Source organism: Leuciscus leuciscus (genome assembly GCF_965113295.1).
Source record: "Leuciscus leuciscus genome assembly, chromosome: 1".
Classification (NCBI taxonomy): domain Eukaryota; kingdom Metazoa; phylum Chordata; class Actinopteri; order Cypriniformes; family Leuciscidae; genus Leuciscus; species Leuciscus leuciscus.
Genome location: NC_138725.1, coordinates 23,005,934 through 23,021,511, shown reverse-complemented (window position 1 = coordinate 23,021,511; position 15,578 = coordinate 23,005,934). Strand labels below are relative to the sequence as shown.

Here is a 15,578-nt window from a genome sequence, read left to right as displayed (position 1 = left end):
ATGTTAAGAATATAAATACATGCTGTTTTACTTTTGTTCCTTATTTATGTTATAAACATTAACACTTAGTACAGAAATGTAATAATGAGAATTGTCTGTGCAATATATTTGTGAATTTTACAAATGTTTATCCTCAAAATCTTTAGTTATATTTAATTATAATTATTTCTAATTATATTTAGCTATATCTAATTTGTTATATCTGTAATTGTATGCTACACATGACCCATAGGAGGTCAATATTGGGAATTATAAGGATTTTTATGCAGTTTATGACTTGGACCACTAATATTTTACAATTGCCAAACGTATGAAGCCATCAGGAAGAGTAGAGCCAGTGTGTGAAAGTTTCCACAAATCTGTCTGAAAAGAGTGTTTTCTCACCTGAATACTTGACAGTGTATCTGACTGAGGTCTTGAGTTGATTTCTGTGAGCAAGCCGACATCTCCACTCTCTGTTGTTATCTTCATTCAGGAGTGTTGTAGTCAGAGTGATGATACAGCGATATTGATCTGATGATGATGATAATATCTGATATCTGGAGTCTGTCTTCAGATCAACACCAGCCTGATTCACCCACAACAGCTCAACTCCCTCAGAACTGACCCGATCATCACAGGAGAATCCAGTATCTGAATACAACTGACAGGAGAGACTCACAGAGCGGCCTGGACTGATCTCAGTCTGTGAGGATGAAGATGATGATGATGATGATGATGATGATGATGAAGACACTGAAACTGAACACAAGACACAAATCACAGACTCTTCAATCATCATCTGAGTTTAGAAGGAGAATCTGCCCTTTTTAAATTGATCACATAATCATAAACTTACCATGAAGAACATCCAGAAAAACACGTGCATCAGGTCCTTGTTTCTGTCCGTTCACATATTGTTGGCAGATGTATAATCCATAATCTTCTTCTGTGACGTTCTTGATGTTCAGAGAGCAGTCAGACTCCAGACTCAGTCTCTTATGTCTCTCTGTGTCTTTCTTCTTTATCCCTTGATAAACCAGTTCAACTGTCCCTGAATGTCTGAATCTGTTAGAGTGGGTCCATGTAGTTTTAGATTTGCAGTCAGGAAGAGCATTATTACAGGACAGACGCACATTTCCACCAGAACTGATGAACACATGATCCTCCACTCCACTGATACCTGAAACACAGTATATCTCAGTCATCATTATGATATTAATAAATATAAACCATACCAGCATAAAAACCAGAAGAATCAAATCATACAGTCTTTTTCCTGTGTTTGATAGTTAATGCATTAATAAACATTTATGGATAAACCAAATCAAACGCCTCTTTAAGAAGGAATAAGAAATACCCTGACTTTGAAACAAATGTAAATAATGTAATATCATCATATCTTGAACTCTTGATGTCAGCTTTGTCATAAACATTACTGGACGGCACAGGATTAGTTGATCCTCCTCTTCAACTGTAGAAAATACACTAATAACTGCCCTTAAAAGCTCTTTATCTGTTCTGTGTTTCTCTCTTTCCTTCAAACTCACCCTACTGTGACTTATGCACAGCTAAATACAAAATAACAATTCAAAACCCACAAAGAATATTTGTGGAACAGTTCCCAAAGGAAGGAGCAAAACTCAGGGAAGGTTTGCTGGGATCAGTAGTTCACTCTCCATCCAGACACAGTCGTGATGATACTGTACTTCTGTTCTCTGACCACACAACATCACTTCACTGAGCTGAACACTCGTTGTGTGTTTGATAGTAAGTTTATGATCAATCATGAGCTGAGTTTGGGAAGTAGTTAACAGTGAATTTGATCATGATTAGGGCCGTCTCAAGTAAAGGCATGACAAAATAATGCATTAAAGCAACACTATGTAACTTTTCAACCTTCATAATATATTTCCAAGATCCTTGTGATGGTACATCAACTTACAATAGGTTGAATGACACGTCTGCCATAGCCTGACAGGGTCTGTATCGCTTTTACTGGCACTATGTAACTTCGGGGTTCGGGTAGTAACCAGAGCACAAAAAGAACTACAAAATTCGACTGCTTTACGGCATACGTCACTTCCCCCACCACTTCCTCAAATTTGGACGTGAGAGGCCAACCAGCCGGCGTTTGTTTTCGGCTTTCGTGCGTATGTTTTTGTCATGGGGGTTGTTTACACCTGGCCACTTCATGCATTTTCTCAGATCGGATAGCTATCCGATCGTGAAAAGTCCAGGTTTAAATGCCCTCCGAAACGCATTTGAGACAGATTTGAATCCGATCCCTCAAACCACTTCAGGAGGAGATCTGAGACGCATTCCAGACGAAACTGGACAAGTGTAAATGCATATGGTTGTTGAAACCACATATGTAAATTGTACTCCTCCCAAAAATGAAAAAAAAAAAAAAAAAAGTGTGAGAGAGTTGTATAGGCTATTATGTTATTTCCAGATATGACGACGCGCTGGAACACGCATCACCGCAGATGAGCAACTGCATCAAGCCAACGTGCAAACTATCGCAAATCAAAGTGAAAGTAAGTCGCAGACGCTTAACACACAATCTTCATCATTAAAAGTAAAGAAACGAAATGATCTTACCAGGGCTGATACTGCTCTCTCTTATTGCGGTCTTTGATTTTGAAATTTTAGCTGATGATCTATAAAATGCAGCTCATATCTGTTGCTTTCGGTGACGTGAACTCCAATCCGATGAATTTAAATCCGTTTCGCAAAAATACATTTATGTGACCAGGTGTAAATGGAATCGTTTTGATAAATCAGATAGCTATGCCTCACGAATTAGTTTGCCAGCTGAACTCAGGTGTTGTGAGGTGTATTTATCACGTAGTCCTGAGGGATATCAGACGCTGTTGACGTTGATTCCTGCGATTATCATGAGAACAGCTTTCAATATCTCACATAATTATAATAAATAAGCCTAACGTAGAGGTTGTAAATAGTGTAAACGAGCACAATTTGCAAACTATTATGATAAATTGCAGTAATCATGTCTAATGACATCATAACGGCCAATGTTATGAAATAATGCGACGTACATTTAACTTAATTGATGTTATCTGGCATTTTGTAATGTTTACATTCCAATAAAAACAACACAAATTAAATTATACAGTAGGCCTAGACTATAGACTATTTACTTGTGATTTAGCTGCAATCATGTAAAAACGTTATAATATAATATATTTACGACAGTGCAAGTATTCCACAGCGACTCTAGGGGTCGCTGTTTGACAAAAACACAATTTCTACTTAGTGTGGCTTTAACAAATCATTTAATAAAATATAATTAAACATGCACTAGGAGAGTGATTGTATTTTTTATTTTTATTTTTTACATTTTTAATAATACAAATATTATATACATTTTTTTTTTACTTATGTTTTTTATAACATCTATGAATTAATGCTATGTTTTGGGAGATGTGAAGTACTTTTGTGCCTATTTACTGCAAAATACCTCAGCTACACCATTAGCATGCATACGAAATATTACCTTTTTATAAAAAAAATTAAATAAAAAAAACACATTAATGATGATCGAAATGAAATCTGAGTTGTTTCTGGATATTGATCTCGGTGTGAGATGCATAATTCTTCATCTGCTGGTTAGAATTTTTTTGGCAGATAATATAGTTTTACCAAAAAGTGTAATTACCATACACTTCCAGCAGAGGCGCCATAGAGATCCATTCATTTTTTTGGATGTGACTGACTGCTCTTATAACAGCTTTTGTTATGGATATATATATTTAAACATTTTAAAACACATTAAATCAGTACTTTTGAAGTGTCTTGTTTTTGCAATAATGCCACATAAATTTCCAGTAATGACACTAAAAGAAAAGACTTGAATGCAGTTACATATTATTTATTTCAATAATCGAAATGTATATAATTATTAACTTTAGAATAAGAAACACATTTTAGTACATCAAAGTAAATACCTGTGTGTGTGTGTGTGCGCGCGCGCGTGTGTGTGTGTGTGTGTGTGTGTGTGTGTAAGTGATCATGTTCGTTCCACATTGTATTTTAGTCCAGGAGTTTTAGGAAAAAAGGGTGAACAAATTGCAACAGAATCAAACTCAACTGATTTTGTATCCTCAATATGTCCTGAGTAAGGGGGAAAAAAGCCCCAAAGAATCCCATTAGGGGAAAGTTCTGAAAAAGACCCAAATATATCCTATTCATACGCCTATTCATTATTTTTCTCACATGAATAGGGTAAAAAATGTAACCTTTAGATATCACCATGAAAATTACTGAGTTGATTACTTATATCAAGACAAACAAAAAATGTATTACAAGTTTTTTTTTAATTGTTTGTTAACATGGACAAATGGTGCATAATCTAATTACAGATGTGCTAATTTGCATAAATACCACAACAGATCTAAACATTGGGTACAGCGTTTTTAAAACATTCAGAGATTCAGTCAGTCATTAATTCAAGGTCCACTCAACTATCAACTCTCAACTTTCAACTGTCACTAAGCTGTCCCTCAGGTAAGAAATATGTCCTTTTGTTTTTCCTACATGGATTATTCATTAATATACATTAATAAAACATACCTGGTGATCAACTACAATTTATTGGGAACATCTGGATGTGTGTTGAGCTGTTGTACGACTATTTTTGGTGAAACGATGTCAAGTTTAGGATTAGCGAATAGTTTCATTAGATAGCTAACACGGCTAGCAGCAGCAAATAACTTGTTAGCTGTCTTGAGATTAATCGACTTGAATTACATACATGGCAGTGTAATGCCTACAATAATCCATGTATCCATGTCTTAAGTAAGGGATAATGTATAGCGAGGCGGTTGTTATAGCGGATAACAACCCCGACAGGCTGAACGGGACCCCGACGCGAAGCATCTCATGAAACATCTTCTCGTCCCCCAGAAACAGTCCCACAGACCCAGCCCCAAACCCCATCTCTGCAATAATAATTAATAAAGGCTGTTTTAAAGTACTTCTTCCTGCCTCTATGTATTAATGCTCATGGGTAGCCTAAATGGGTTCCATTCAGACCTTAACATTTAGTCTTTTACTGTTATATGTCAACAAGATTCAACAAGACATTTTCTCCTGGCTAGACCCAATGTTTAGATCTGTTGTGGTATTTATGCAAATTAGCACATCTGTAATTAGATTATGCACCGTTTGTCCATGTTAACAAACAAAAAAAACAAAAAAAAAACATTTTTTGTTTGTCTTGATATAAGTAATCAACTCAGTAATTTTCATGGTGATATCTAAAGGTTACATTTTTTACCCTATTCATGTGAGAAAGATAATGAATAGGCGTATGAATAGGATATATTTGGGTCTTTTTCAGAACTTTCCCCTAATGGGATTCTTCTGAGCTTTTTTCCCCTTACTCAGGACATATTGAGGATACAAAATCAGTTGAGTTTGATTCTGTTGCAATTTGTTCACGGTTGACCCCCATTTTGGCTTAAAACGCCTGGACTATTTGTGCTCTAGTACATTGACGTATGGAAATTTTCTGATTTATTCTGGATTTATTGATTTTTTTTGACAAATGAAAAACAAAAAAACTATTTTCATTTCAAAGACATTCATTTCAAAGGTCTTGAGTCTGACTTTTTTTAAAAATACCTTCAGAACAACCGAATCAAGCCCAGTTTTTGTGTGTGTAAAGATAGATCATTTAGAAAAAGTCACAAAATCTTATTGCACTGAGATGAAGGAAACCATTTTTTTTTTAACTAAAGAAAAGTCGACAAATTAGGGTTCGGTCCTGGAGGGCCACTGTTATACTGTTATATTTGTTGTGTTTTATTTTCTGAGAGTGCAAGCATGATGTTGAATCATCATCATCACATTGTAACATAAATTCAATGCCATTATCAATGATTTTTGGATGAAATCTAAAAAAAAACATTATGGGTGTAAAAGTGATGTTGATTCAATGCAGTAACATTGACACAATAACACTGATTTAACATTGTTTGGATGGTGGCTTGCTATCTGGGACCCTCATCAAACACAGCTAATCAATGTCTCCAGGATTACTAGAAAGCTACAGACAGGAGAGTTTATCAGGGTTGGAGATAAACTCTGCAGGACAGTGGCCCTCCAGGACCGAGTTTGCCCATCCCTGGTTTTCTTTATGAAACACGTCACCGTTATTGAGATTCACGCGCTGATTCTTGAGGTTTGAGTGTATCAAAGTGAAACAGTAGTTCAAAATGTTTAGTGTTTTTCTATATGTTTTACTCTAATCAATTATATGTAATTAATAACACACATGACAGTCTAGAAGAGGTCAGCTGATCAGAGCACTACAAGATAACTATATCATTATCATCATCATCAAGTAGATGACATCATCTGATCACATTAGTAGTGGGAATCTAGTAGTAGTAGTATATTTATCAAAGTGATTTCCCCCATTATAGATAAAGTTTAAATTACCAACTCTTTTGGTACATTCATATGGAGAAGAACTAGCCTGGGAAAACCCAGACTACTTCCGGCGAATTTTAATTCTCTCTCCAGGATAGTCTGGAGAAGAGCCCATTCAAACTCATTTCTGTGCTGCCGAAATCGCGGCACCAATCAGAAACGTTTGGGGAGGGATTTACATGATGACGATAGCGCAGCGACGCTGAAGGGGATTTCATTACAAAGATGGATGCCGCCGTGGAACATCACTTGTTCGAATCATAGACCGTATATAAACGAATCAGTTATCGCGTCTGTTTTGAGCGATTTAAACTTACCGTTTTCGTTAAAACCGGAGCAAAGAACAACACTCGAAGCATACGTCATCTCCTTCATCGATTTGATTTTATGACTATCCAATTGCTCCCAGAGGAATTTGAGCTACGTCGGTTGGTGACGCCCCTTTGGAAATGATTTGTCTACATAGCTTCGCCAGACCCTATACTCAGTTTCAACTGAGAAGGGTCTGGTTTTAACCAGGCTAGAGAAGAACCATCATGATAGAAATTCAAAAAATTTGAATTGAAAGAAATAAGAAAGCTATAAGAAATGGAGATTGAGAGCAAAAACGCAGCATGTAACTGTTAAAAAACTGACTACACGCTTGTTTATAAGAAAGTTTGGGAATTATTAACTCATTTATGTGTCCAGCGCTGTCACATCACGTCAGGTGTCAAAAGAACGAAAGACTCAGAAGAATCAGACCCGAAGACTCAAGAGATGAACTAATCATTTCTCTTTCCGGTACAGAACCCATCTGATTTTGCGCATGCGCGGTCGACACAAGATGAACAAATCACTCTCTGTACTGTAGGAAAAACAACAACTTGCATCACAATATTGCAATTGTAATTGTGTAATTGCAGGTGTAATTGTGATTGTCAAAACATTTGGTAACTAAACAGAATTTTACACAATTGTCACGATTTCAATTGAATTCTTGGGATTTGATTTCAATCTTGATTCAATATTGACTCTTTGGATACATATTAGGTAGGCTACTACAGTAGAGAGCCTACATGTTAATTTTTCTCAAGAAAAAATATCTCACATAATGCTGTAAACATACAGAGAGCCCTGTCAGCTGGTATTATTAAAGGTTAAAAAATAATTGGTTTTCATTATAATAACAATTATGACAAGTAAAAATATAATACAAATGTAATATAGTGCACATATTTAGCAAAATACTCCTCTCTATAGCTATTTTTTCTAGTCAACTAGTGTTGGTCATTAAATGGCTTTCCTGAGGTAAATGTAACTAATGTTCTGTGACATAATTGTTCACCTGCAGTTTTATTGACAACTTTCCATGGTTGAAAAACACTGATTGATCGATATTATGTATGAGGCATAAATACCTTTCGGTAAGTTGTACTGTATCTTTAAATAAAAAGTAACAGATGATCGGTTTACTTGAACTGAGGCGCTACAGCGATCGGTCCCGTCACATTTACAAGCACCAAAACGGTATTTATTGTCTGAATTTCGTAATAAAATGGACATAACCTGAGAGCTGAGAATTGTTTTCATATCAGTAGTAACCTGCTCTGTCTAGTCTGTCGGTGTCAGTGTCCTCTTTGCTCCACGATTTTTCTCTGCGTGAGAAAATGGATGTGTGGCGCGAGAGCGTGTGAAAAGTGTAAATTGCGTGAGTCTCACGCTGAATGCGTAGAGTTGACAGCCCTACTTTTAGAAGGGGAATAAATCGTCGGCAGCGTTCCTCCTTCCGCCATGCTTCTTCTCCATGTGAGGATTCATTACATTAGACTAGAGTGCGCACTGCGCCGCATGCACACAGTGCTTCTACATGTGGGGATTGTTTACATAAGAGTGCGCACGTGTTTTGCGCAGCATATACGCAGTGTTTGTTTAAGCGGTTGATGGAAAATAATACCGGCACATGTCTAATTGCAATACAATATCATCACTCTCTATAGCAACGCTCTCCCACATATTAATCTATTGTAACTGCGCTTATTTCCGTCGTTGGTATAAGTAGCAGTGGGTGGAATAGACAAGAAATGTACAGTTTTCTACCATCTTGCTGACAACTTTTCTTTAGTCATTCGGCAGTCTTGCAGCTTGAACCTCTACAGGAAATCCACCCTTACGCCCGTTTCACACATACTGCATTTGCAGTGCGTAGTGCTTTCACATATGCATACAGTAACTGATCCACGGCTGTACCACAAACACAAGTTTTGTCAGCATTGCGATTCTCTTTGTACACATATACACTCTTTAATAGACGTTTAAACACAATTTAAACAACGTATTATTCAATGCTACTTTATATATATATATATAAAGTTGCTCAAGCAAGTGGTAAAATATTAACCATGTAGCCTACTTATATTTAAGTCGCAAACATTTTAAAATAAAACTTGACAAAAACAGCCGACTCATGCCTTTTCTTTTGCATTTAAATTTCAATACAATAAATCTTGCATGTCACAAAGGACTTGTTTTTCCACCTCCACGAATGAGATGATTTATGGTGAGATTACTACATTTTATTTAATTAAATGCATTTATGGTGAGATTATTATATTTTCATGTCAATCTGTGTTCATTTTGACTCATTTTAATTCAGCGCGTGCAGCACAGGAAACTTAGACTCGGTGTGAAAACGATCGCTACCTCGAACGGATCGCCGGACCGCATCCACATGAAGTTTGAAAGCTCTAACCTGTTAACATGGGTGCGGAAAAAAATATGCACACGGAGTATGTGTGAAACGGGCGTTACACTCTTAATATGAAGATAATTCTTCATCATCAGATGTTTGAGTGACACTATGTCCAGTATCAGGAATAATACAGTATGATCTTTGTGTATCAATACAGTATGATCTTTGTGTATCAATACACAACTCTGAGATCACAACGTGAATGTGTGCAAGAATAAACTGAGCATGTTCAAATGAACTCTTTCCAGACTAATTCCACTAAATGTCTTTAGAGAAAATACAGATTTCTTTACCTGTGAGAAGTGAAGAGAGAATGATCAGTCCCAGCAGACACAGATCACACTTATCAGCCATTGTGTGTTTCTGTCAGTCTTCCTCTTCACTATATATAGTTACAGCTCTTCCTTGAAACATCATCAGCTCCTCCTGTGGTTGGTTACTTCCTCTGATCTCATCAGTGTTTAGTCCTGACTCTATGACACAGCTGAAGAAGCGATCAGAAAGATCTCTGGTGTAAAACTGTGTTGACTTTGAAAAGCTCTGGATCAGAAAGTGAGCTGAACTGTACAGTGGCGTCCAGAAACCAACCAAGTCCATAAAGAAGTGTTATGTTTGACACTGAACAAAGTGCTTTGAATGAACAGTTCCACACAAATCAATACAAACATATATTTATCCTCTCATTAGCTATGTTTCCATCACCCTGTTTTTATGCATATTTTGAAGTATCGCATCAGAAACGAGTGATGGAAACGCAAAATGTATAAACTTTAAGTTTGGATGGAAGCCCAGCTATTGTAGCTACTGATTATTTGTCAGAGAAAACAATTTCAACATAATGAAATATAGTTATTTTTAAGTGACCCAATACAGTGTCCTCAGGGTCATTTTTATGTCTATTTTTTTAATTTTTATTATTGACACTTTTTTTCCCATCACATCACTAACACATTGTGTTGCTATATGTGTGTGTGTACCATGAAGCTTTTATTAGGCTACTAAGTTTGTGCTTGTGAAACCACAAATTCACAACCTCCAGAAGTGTTTCACTGACAGATGCGTCACAATCACACTTCATCTATATATACACAGCAAAAACTCCAGTGTTAAATTAACTCTCCTGGGAATTTATCTTAGACCACACTCAAAAGTGTTAAAATAAGGGTACATTAAAAGTCAAAAGCCCAACTAAAGCAAACACTGATCACCATAACGGTGTGATTTTCTCCTTCAGTGATTCTGCTTGTTAACATCAGGTGTCTTCAATAATTGTCAATTATCACTCAATTAATCACTGAATATTTAATTACCCATACAGAAATGTAATATATGTCAATACAGTATATGTAAATTACATATATAATGTTAGTGCCCATGTATGTCTGCTGCATATATGAGAATATATGCAAAATTCATATATGTAAAACACATAGACATATATGAAACATATATTTCAAAATATAGCAAAAATGGCCGTTTTCATGTAAGTGCCATATATTTTCCCGTATATGCACATAAATGTGAAATATATGTAAGACGCATATATGTATACATGCATATATGACGCATATATGTATACATGCATATATGTACTTATTTCTATAGTACATACTTTCACATATATTAGGGATACAAATCTTATATCTGAATGCCTTGAAATTAAATGCCTATAGTTGGAGATTGTCTATTGTGTGAATACCAAATATAGTATTTTAATACAATAATGCAGTGTTTTCTTTGTCATTTTTGACAAATACATCCACAAAGCACCATAACCATATGCCACAGCTTTAAAAATGCATCAGTATCACATGCATGTACACTGTAAAACTTTTCACTGTAAATTTACAGTAAAATACTGACAGCTGGGTTGCCATCCACATACTGTATTTTTACAACACTAGTACAGTAAACAGCATTTACAGTACTCCACTGTAATTACCAATTATACCACATTTTACATTATTAAACTTGTCGACAGCAATACATTGTATTTTTACAGGGAATACTGCTTTTATTATTACATAATTAAAATATTATACTTTAAGGTTTCATAAGAGTAGTCACACTAGGAAAAAGAAAACAACATTTTCTGGGTTTTAAAACATTTATTTAGTTAAAATGCCATCTGTGAACATGTTGGCTGAATTACTTTTTAAACATAAAATGCAATTTTAACACTTAACAACAAACAGGTAACAGTTAGCACTTAATTAAAGGAATAGTTCGCCCAAAAATGTAAATTAGCACATGATTTACTCACTCAAGTCATCCTAGGTCTATATGACATTCTTCTTTCAGACGAATACTGTCGGAGTTATATTAAAAAATGTCCTGGCTCTTCCAAGCTTTATAACGACAGTGAAATTCTGTTTCTTTTTTGAAGTCCATAAAAGTGCAAACGAAATCCCATTCAAAGTCTGCAAGTTTTCACAGAAGTGAGGAAACCTTTAGGCTTACAGTGGTGTTCTTGTTTTGCACAACTTGGCCAGTTTTCTTTGAAGTTACTTGTCCTTTCTTTGTGTTTGATCCACGTTCAGGATTGATGTCAAGAAAGCGTCTAAAAGGCAGAAAAAAACAACAATTAAATATTATTAACTGAGTGTATATATTTTGACAAAGAGAGACAGCACAAAAGCTGTCTAAAACTGAACAACATGAAAAAAAAAAATGCAATGTTGGATGTTGTGATCAATAACTGATATTTTTTCTGCCCTGGTAAAATGCATCAACTCAATGTGTCTGTTTACATGCGCACTGTCAACTAACTAAATTTCTGAAGTGGGGTTGCCAGATTTAAAGTTTTATTCTACAACTTTTGTCTACTCATCGCCCATTAACAATATCATCCCCTCATCCGGTGCCATCAGTGTATCAGTGGAAAGGCAGTCATAGACTCTCCGTTTATATAGAGCACACACTGCCAGAATCCAGCCCAAACATTTGTGACAGAAATAATTTAACTTAATTGCAAGCCTTGCAATGTTTATTGCATATATGACAACATGATTTACCAGACTAAAATGCATGTTTGCACCCAAAAATTTTAATTCTGTCATTATTACTCACCCTCAAGACTTTTGTTCATCTTCGGGACACAAATGAAGATATTTTTGATGAAATCCGATAGTTTTGTCCTTCCATTGATAACAATATCATTGCAACTGTCAAAGCCCAGAAAAGTGGTAAAAACAATGGTAAATATATAGCTACAGTGGTTCAACCTAAATATTATGAAGCAGGGTTTCTGCACATTTTTTAAAGTCAAATTTAAGGCTTTTTAAGACCTTTTTAAGACCCGAAGAAATCAAAATTAATACCATGCATTAGGGGTGTGCAATATTGACAAAATATGTCTCGATCGATATTTTCAAAGTTTTCTTGATAATAATTAGATAACATTTTACTGATTGTGTTTCTGTGCTTGGTGCCATGGCTTGTTTAGGCCTGTTGACAGCTGACTGACAAAGATATTCATATTTTTCATATTCTATGCAGTGGTCAGTTTACAGCACTGACAGAAATTAACATTTTTTATTAAGGGGTAATATTTGCCACCTTAAATTGATTTCAAGGGGCATTTTCACCCATATATGGACATTTGTAGATGTTTCAACAAGATATCTTTCACATCTACTGCAGTCAGATTCACCCGTGTTCACGCTGAAGGAATCACTCACATGGCTGGGCACTTGTATGACACATCAAGGATATTAAGAGGCTAAAAGCAGGTTTAAACATTGCCCCATTGAAGTCAACAGGGTGCAAATTTTAAAAAGAGGATAACACGGTGTAGGCAACACTGATTTTTGTCGTTGTTCTCTGTATTGACAGCACTCCAAATTTACAAAAAAAATGCTTTCTGGGCCTTAAAAGTTGCAAAGACGTTGCTGTCTATGGGTGGTTCAGAAACCTCTCAGATTTCATCAAAAATATCTTAATCTGTGTTCTGAAGATGAACGAAGGTCTTACAGGTTTGGAACGACATGAGGGTGAGTAATTAATGACAGAATTTTCACTAATCCTTCAACTGAAAACAACTTGCACTGACATATCTTAAAATATATGACTGCCACTGTTTTATCTCAAGATGCACACCAGTAATGTTTTTTTTGTTTTTTTTTTATGATACATTATTATAAAAGCTGCTTAAATACCCTAATTTTATTAAGGCCTAGACCTGGCTTAAGCTAAGCCCTGTATGGAACCCAGGGCCATATTGTTCATACCAGTAGTCAACATAATAAATACTGTCAAGTCAAGGTTAGTGACACAATTCAGTCTAATATATATATATATATATATATATATATATATATATATATATATATATATATATATATATATATATATATATATGAATGGCAAATATGCCAATGACTAACCTCTGAACAAACTCAAGGTGCTGCCTCTTCTTGGTACTGCAAGCTGAACTCATAGGAGGAGGCAAACAGCGCTGCCAGGCCATGATGAAGTCAGGCTGTGATCCTTCACACACACCTTGACCTTCCAAACTTAATATCCATCACTGGTTGCTTAGAGATTGACCTGTAATGGAATAAAAAAAAAAAAAAAAAAAAAAAATAATAATTAAAATAACTACTGTGGGTTCCACTGTGGTTCGATGTAGTTGTCTATTCATAGTTCTATGAATTAAATTTTTCAACTAAAAATTAAAATTGGTTAGAATGCTAAAATGCACTGGCATATAATTATGTTTGTTTTAAGCATAAACTCACTTAATTTTGACTTATTCTTTCAGAAAACAAGACCATTTTTACTTGTCTATTAAATGCTTCTTCATGTAAGAATTGTAGATATCTGGACTGGAAACAAAATAAAAACACTAATTAAGAAAAACATATTTTGCAGTGGGGTGAGTAAATGATGGCTTTTCATTTTAGGTTTCATCTACCCCTTTAATGTTTACATACCAGGAAATAAGTCGTGGACTTTCTGGCAAATGTAGATTGCTGGACATCAGCGACGCAAATTCCTGAAACAATTTTTACAAAGGACAGCACAACCTTGATCAACAGAACCAAAACATAAAACATATTACAGATTAATGAGATTTGCTTAATAATCTCTACTTATCTGCTTGAAGGATAACACCGTCTAACTTCTTTGAATTAGGGAGTAGTTGTAGGACCATGGGATGGCAATCAGGAATAGGCCCACTACATTTGAAAACAGCATTAGGAACATGGATTTTCATGTGCTAGCAAAATTCTGACAACGAAAAGCACGATCACAGACCTGACAGAATTTGACAGCATTTTTTTTTTTACCACATAGACTATGTAACACTACTTAAAAGCACTTACATTAACAATGGCCATCAGATTACAAAGCCTAAAACGAAAAAAATATATATCAAATGCACGTCATGCAAATAGCATGGTAAAGGTTGCCTATTATATGAAATGTCGAAGTTAACGTTACTTGGTAAACAGGTGAACAGAGTCAGTGAATTGCTTGCGCGGCCACGGTAGTAAACCGCGTTCGCAAAATCAAACCAAAAATAACGTTACGTGAAAACAATGTAGAAATGCGAACGCAAAAAAAGATAAATAATAACTTATATATTGGCTTACCGTATCACTCAGTTGAACAATTCTCCATCTTCTCAAACTCTAAATCCCACTTATCGTCACGCGCAGATTATTCAATGACAAATTCTTCCATCCGTCCTCAGGTAGCTGCTACTGTACCTTTAACGTCGTCCAGCTGCGTCACAGGCAACTAATGTTTGAAACACGAACCGAACCTCAAAAAAGCTTTAAAATTGCTCACAGATTCACAGACATTGTTTATCTTGATAACAGGAATGATTATTTGTTCAGTTGAATCCCGCTGACGAAACAAGTTTGCCTGTTGTAGCTGCCTAACGTTACTGTCTGCTCGCATGTCGCGTCACATTTGAACTGAATTGAGCGCGAAAGAAATCAATCCCACAATGCAATGCCTTTTCAGTCAGTATGATGGTATGATCCTATATAACGAATTTATCAGGACGAAAACAGAAATGTGCTGTATATTTACAGCTGTTCTGTAAAAGATACAGCTTAATACTGTATTATGGAAATACAGTACAATTCTGTAAGAAATTCGTTGTAAATTTACAGTAAAGGGTTACAGTGTATGTTTACATACATTTATTAAATATGTGGAAAACAAATATGTATGTCACATATTTATAATTAATGTTGTCCATATATGCGAGAAACCAATACTATACTGTAATGCAGATATATGGTATCATATATGGATGAACTCAAATATTTTCTTCACATGTTTGGACACATAAATGTTCATATATGTTGCAGGCATATATTGTGTTCTCAGATAAGTCAAATATATGTATAGATATATGTTGCAGGCATATATTGTGTTCTCATAAGTCAAA

The 15,578-nt window shown here is 35.4% G+C and overlaps 1 protein-coding gene and 1 long non-coding RNA gene across 4 annotated transcripts in view; both read right to left on the bottom strand.

Annotated features, from left to right (window-relative positions):
- Positions 1 to 15,578, bottom strand: part of LOC309498564 (uncharacterized protein) — a 270,271-nt gene that overhangs the window by 192,233 nt on the left and 62,460 nt on the right. The window contains exon 3 of the mRNA XM_082169347.1: positions 385 to 741. Coding sequence (XP_082025473.1) covers positions 385 to 741 — 357 coding nt within the window. The remainder of the gene's footprint in view (positions 1 to 384; positions 742 to 15,578) is intronic.
- Positions 11,509 to 14,878, bottom strand: LOC309480770. Of its 3 annotated transcripts, XR_014199779.1 has the most exons (7): positions 14,767 to 14,878; positions 14,497 to 14,524; positions 14,263 to 14,349; positions 14,104 to 14,165; positions 13,555 to 13,717; positions 12,239 to 12,333; positions 11,509 to 11,729 (listed from the first exon to the last, which is right to left on the bottom strand). It is a non-coding gene; the product is annotated as an uncharacterized lncRNA (long non-coding RNA). The 3 variants fall into 3 exon arrangements; XR_014199777.1 differs by having other exon boundaries at positions 14,104 to 14,349; XR_014199778.1 differs by lacking the exon at positions 12,239 to 12,333 and having other exon boundaries at positions 14,104 to 14,349.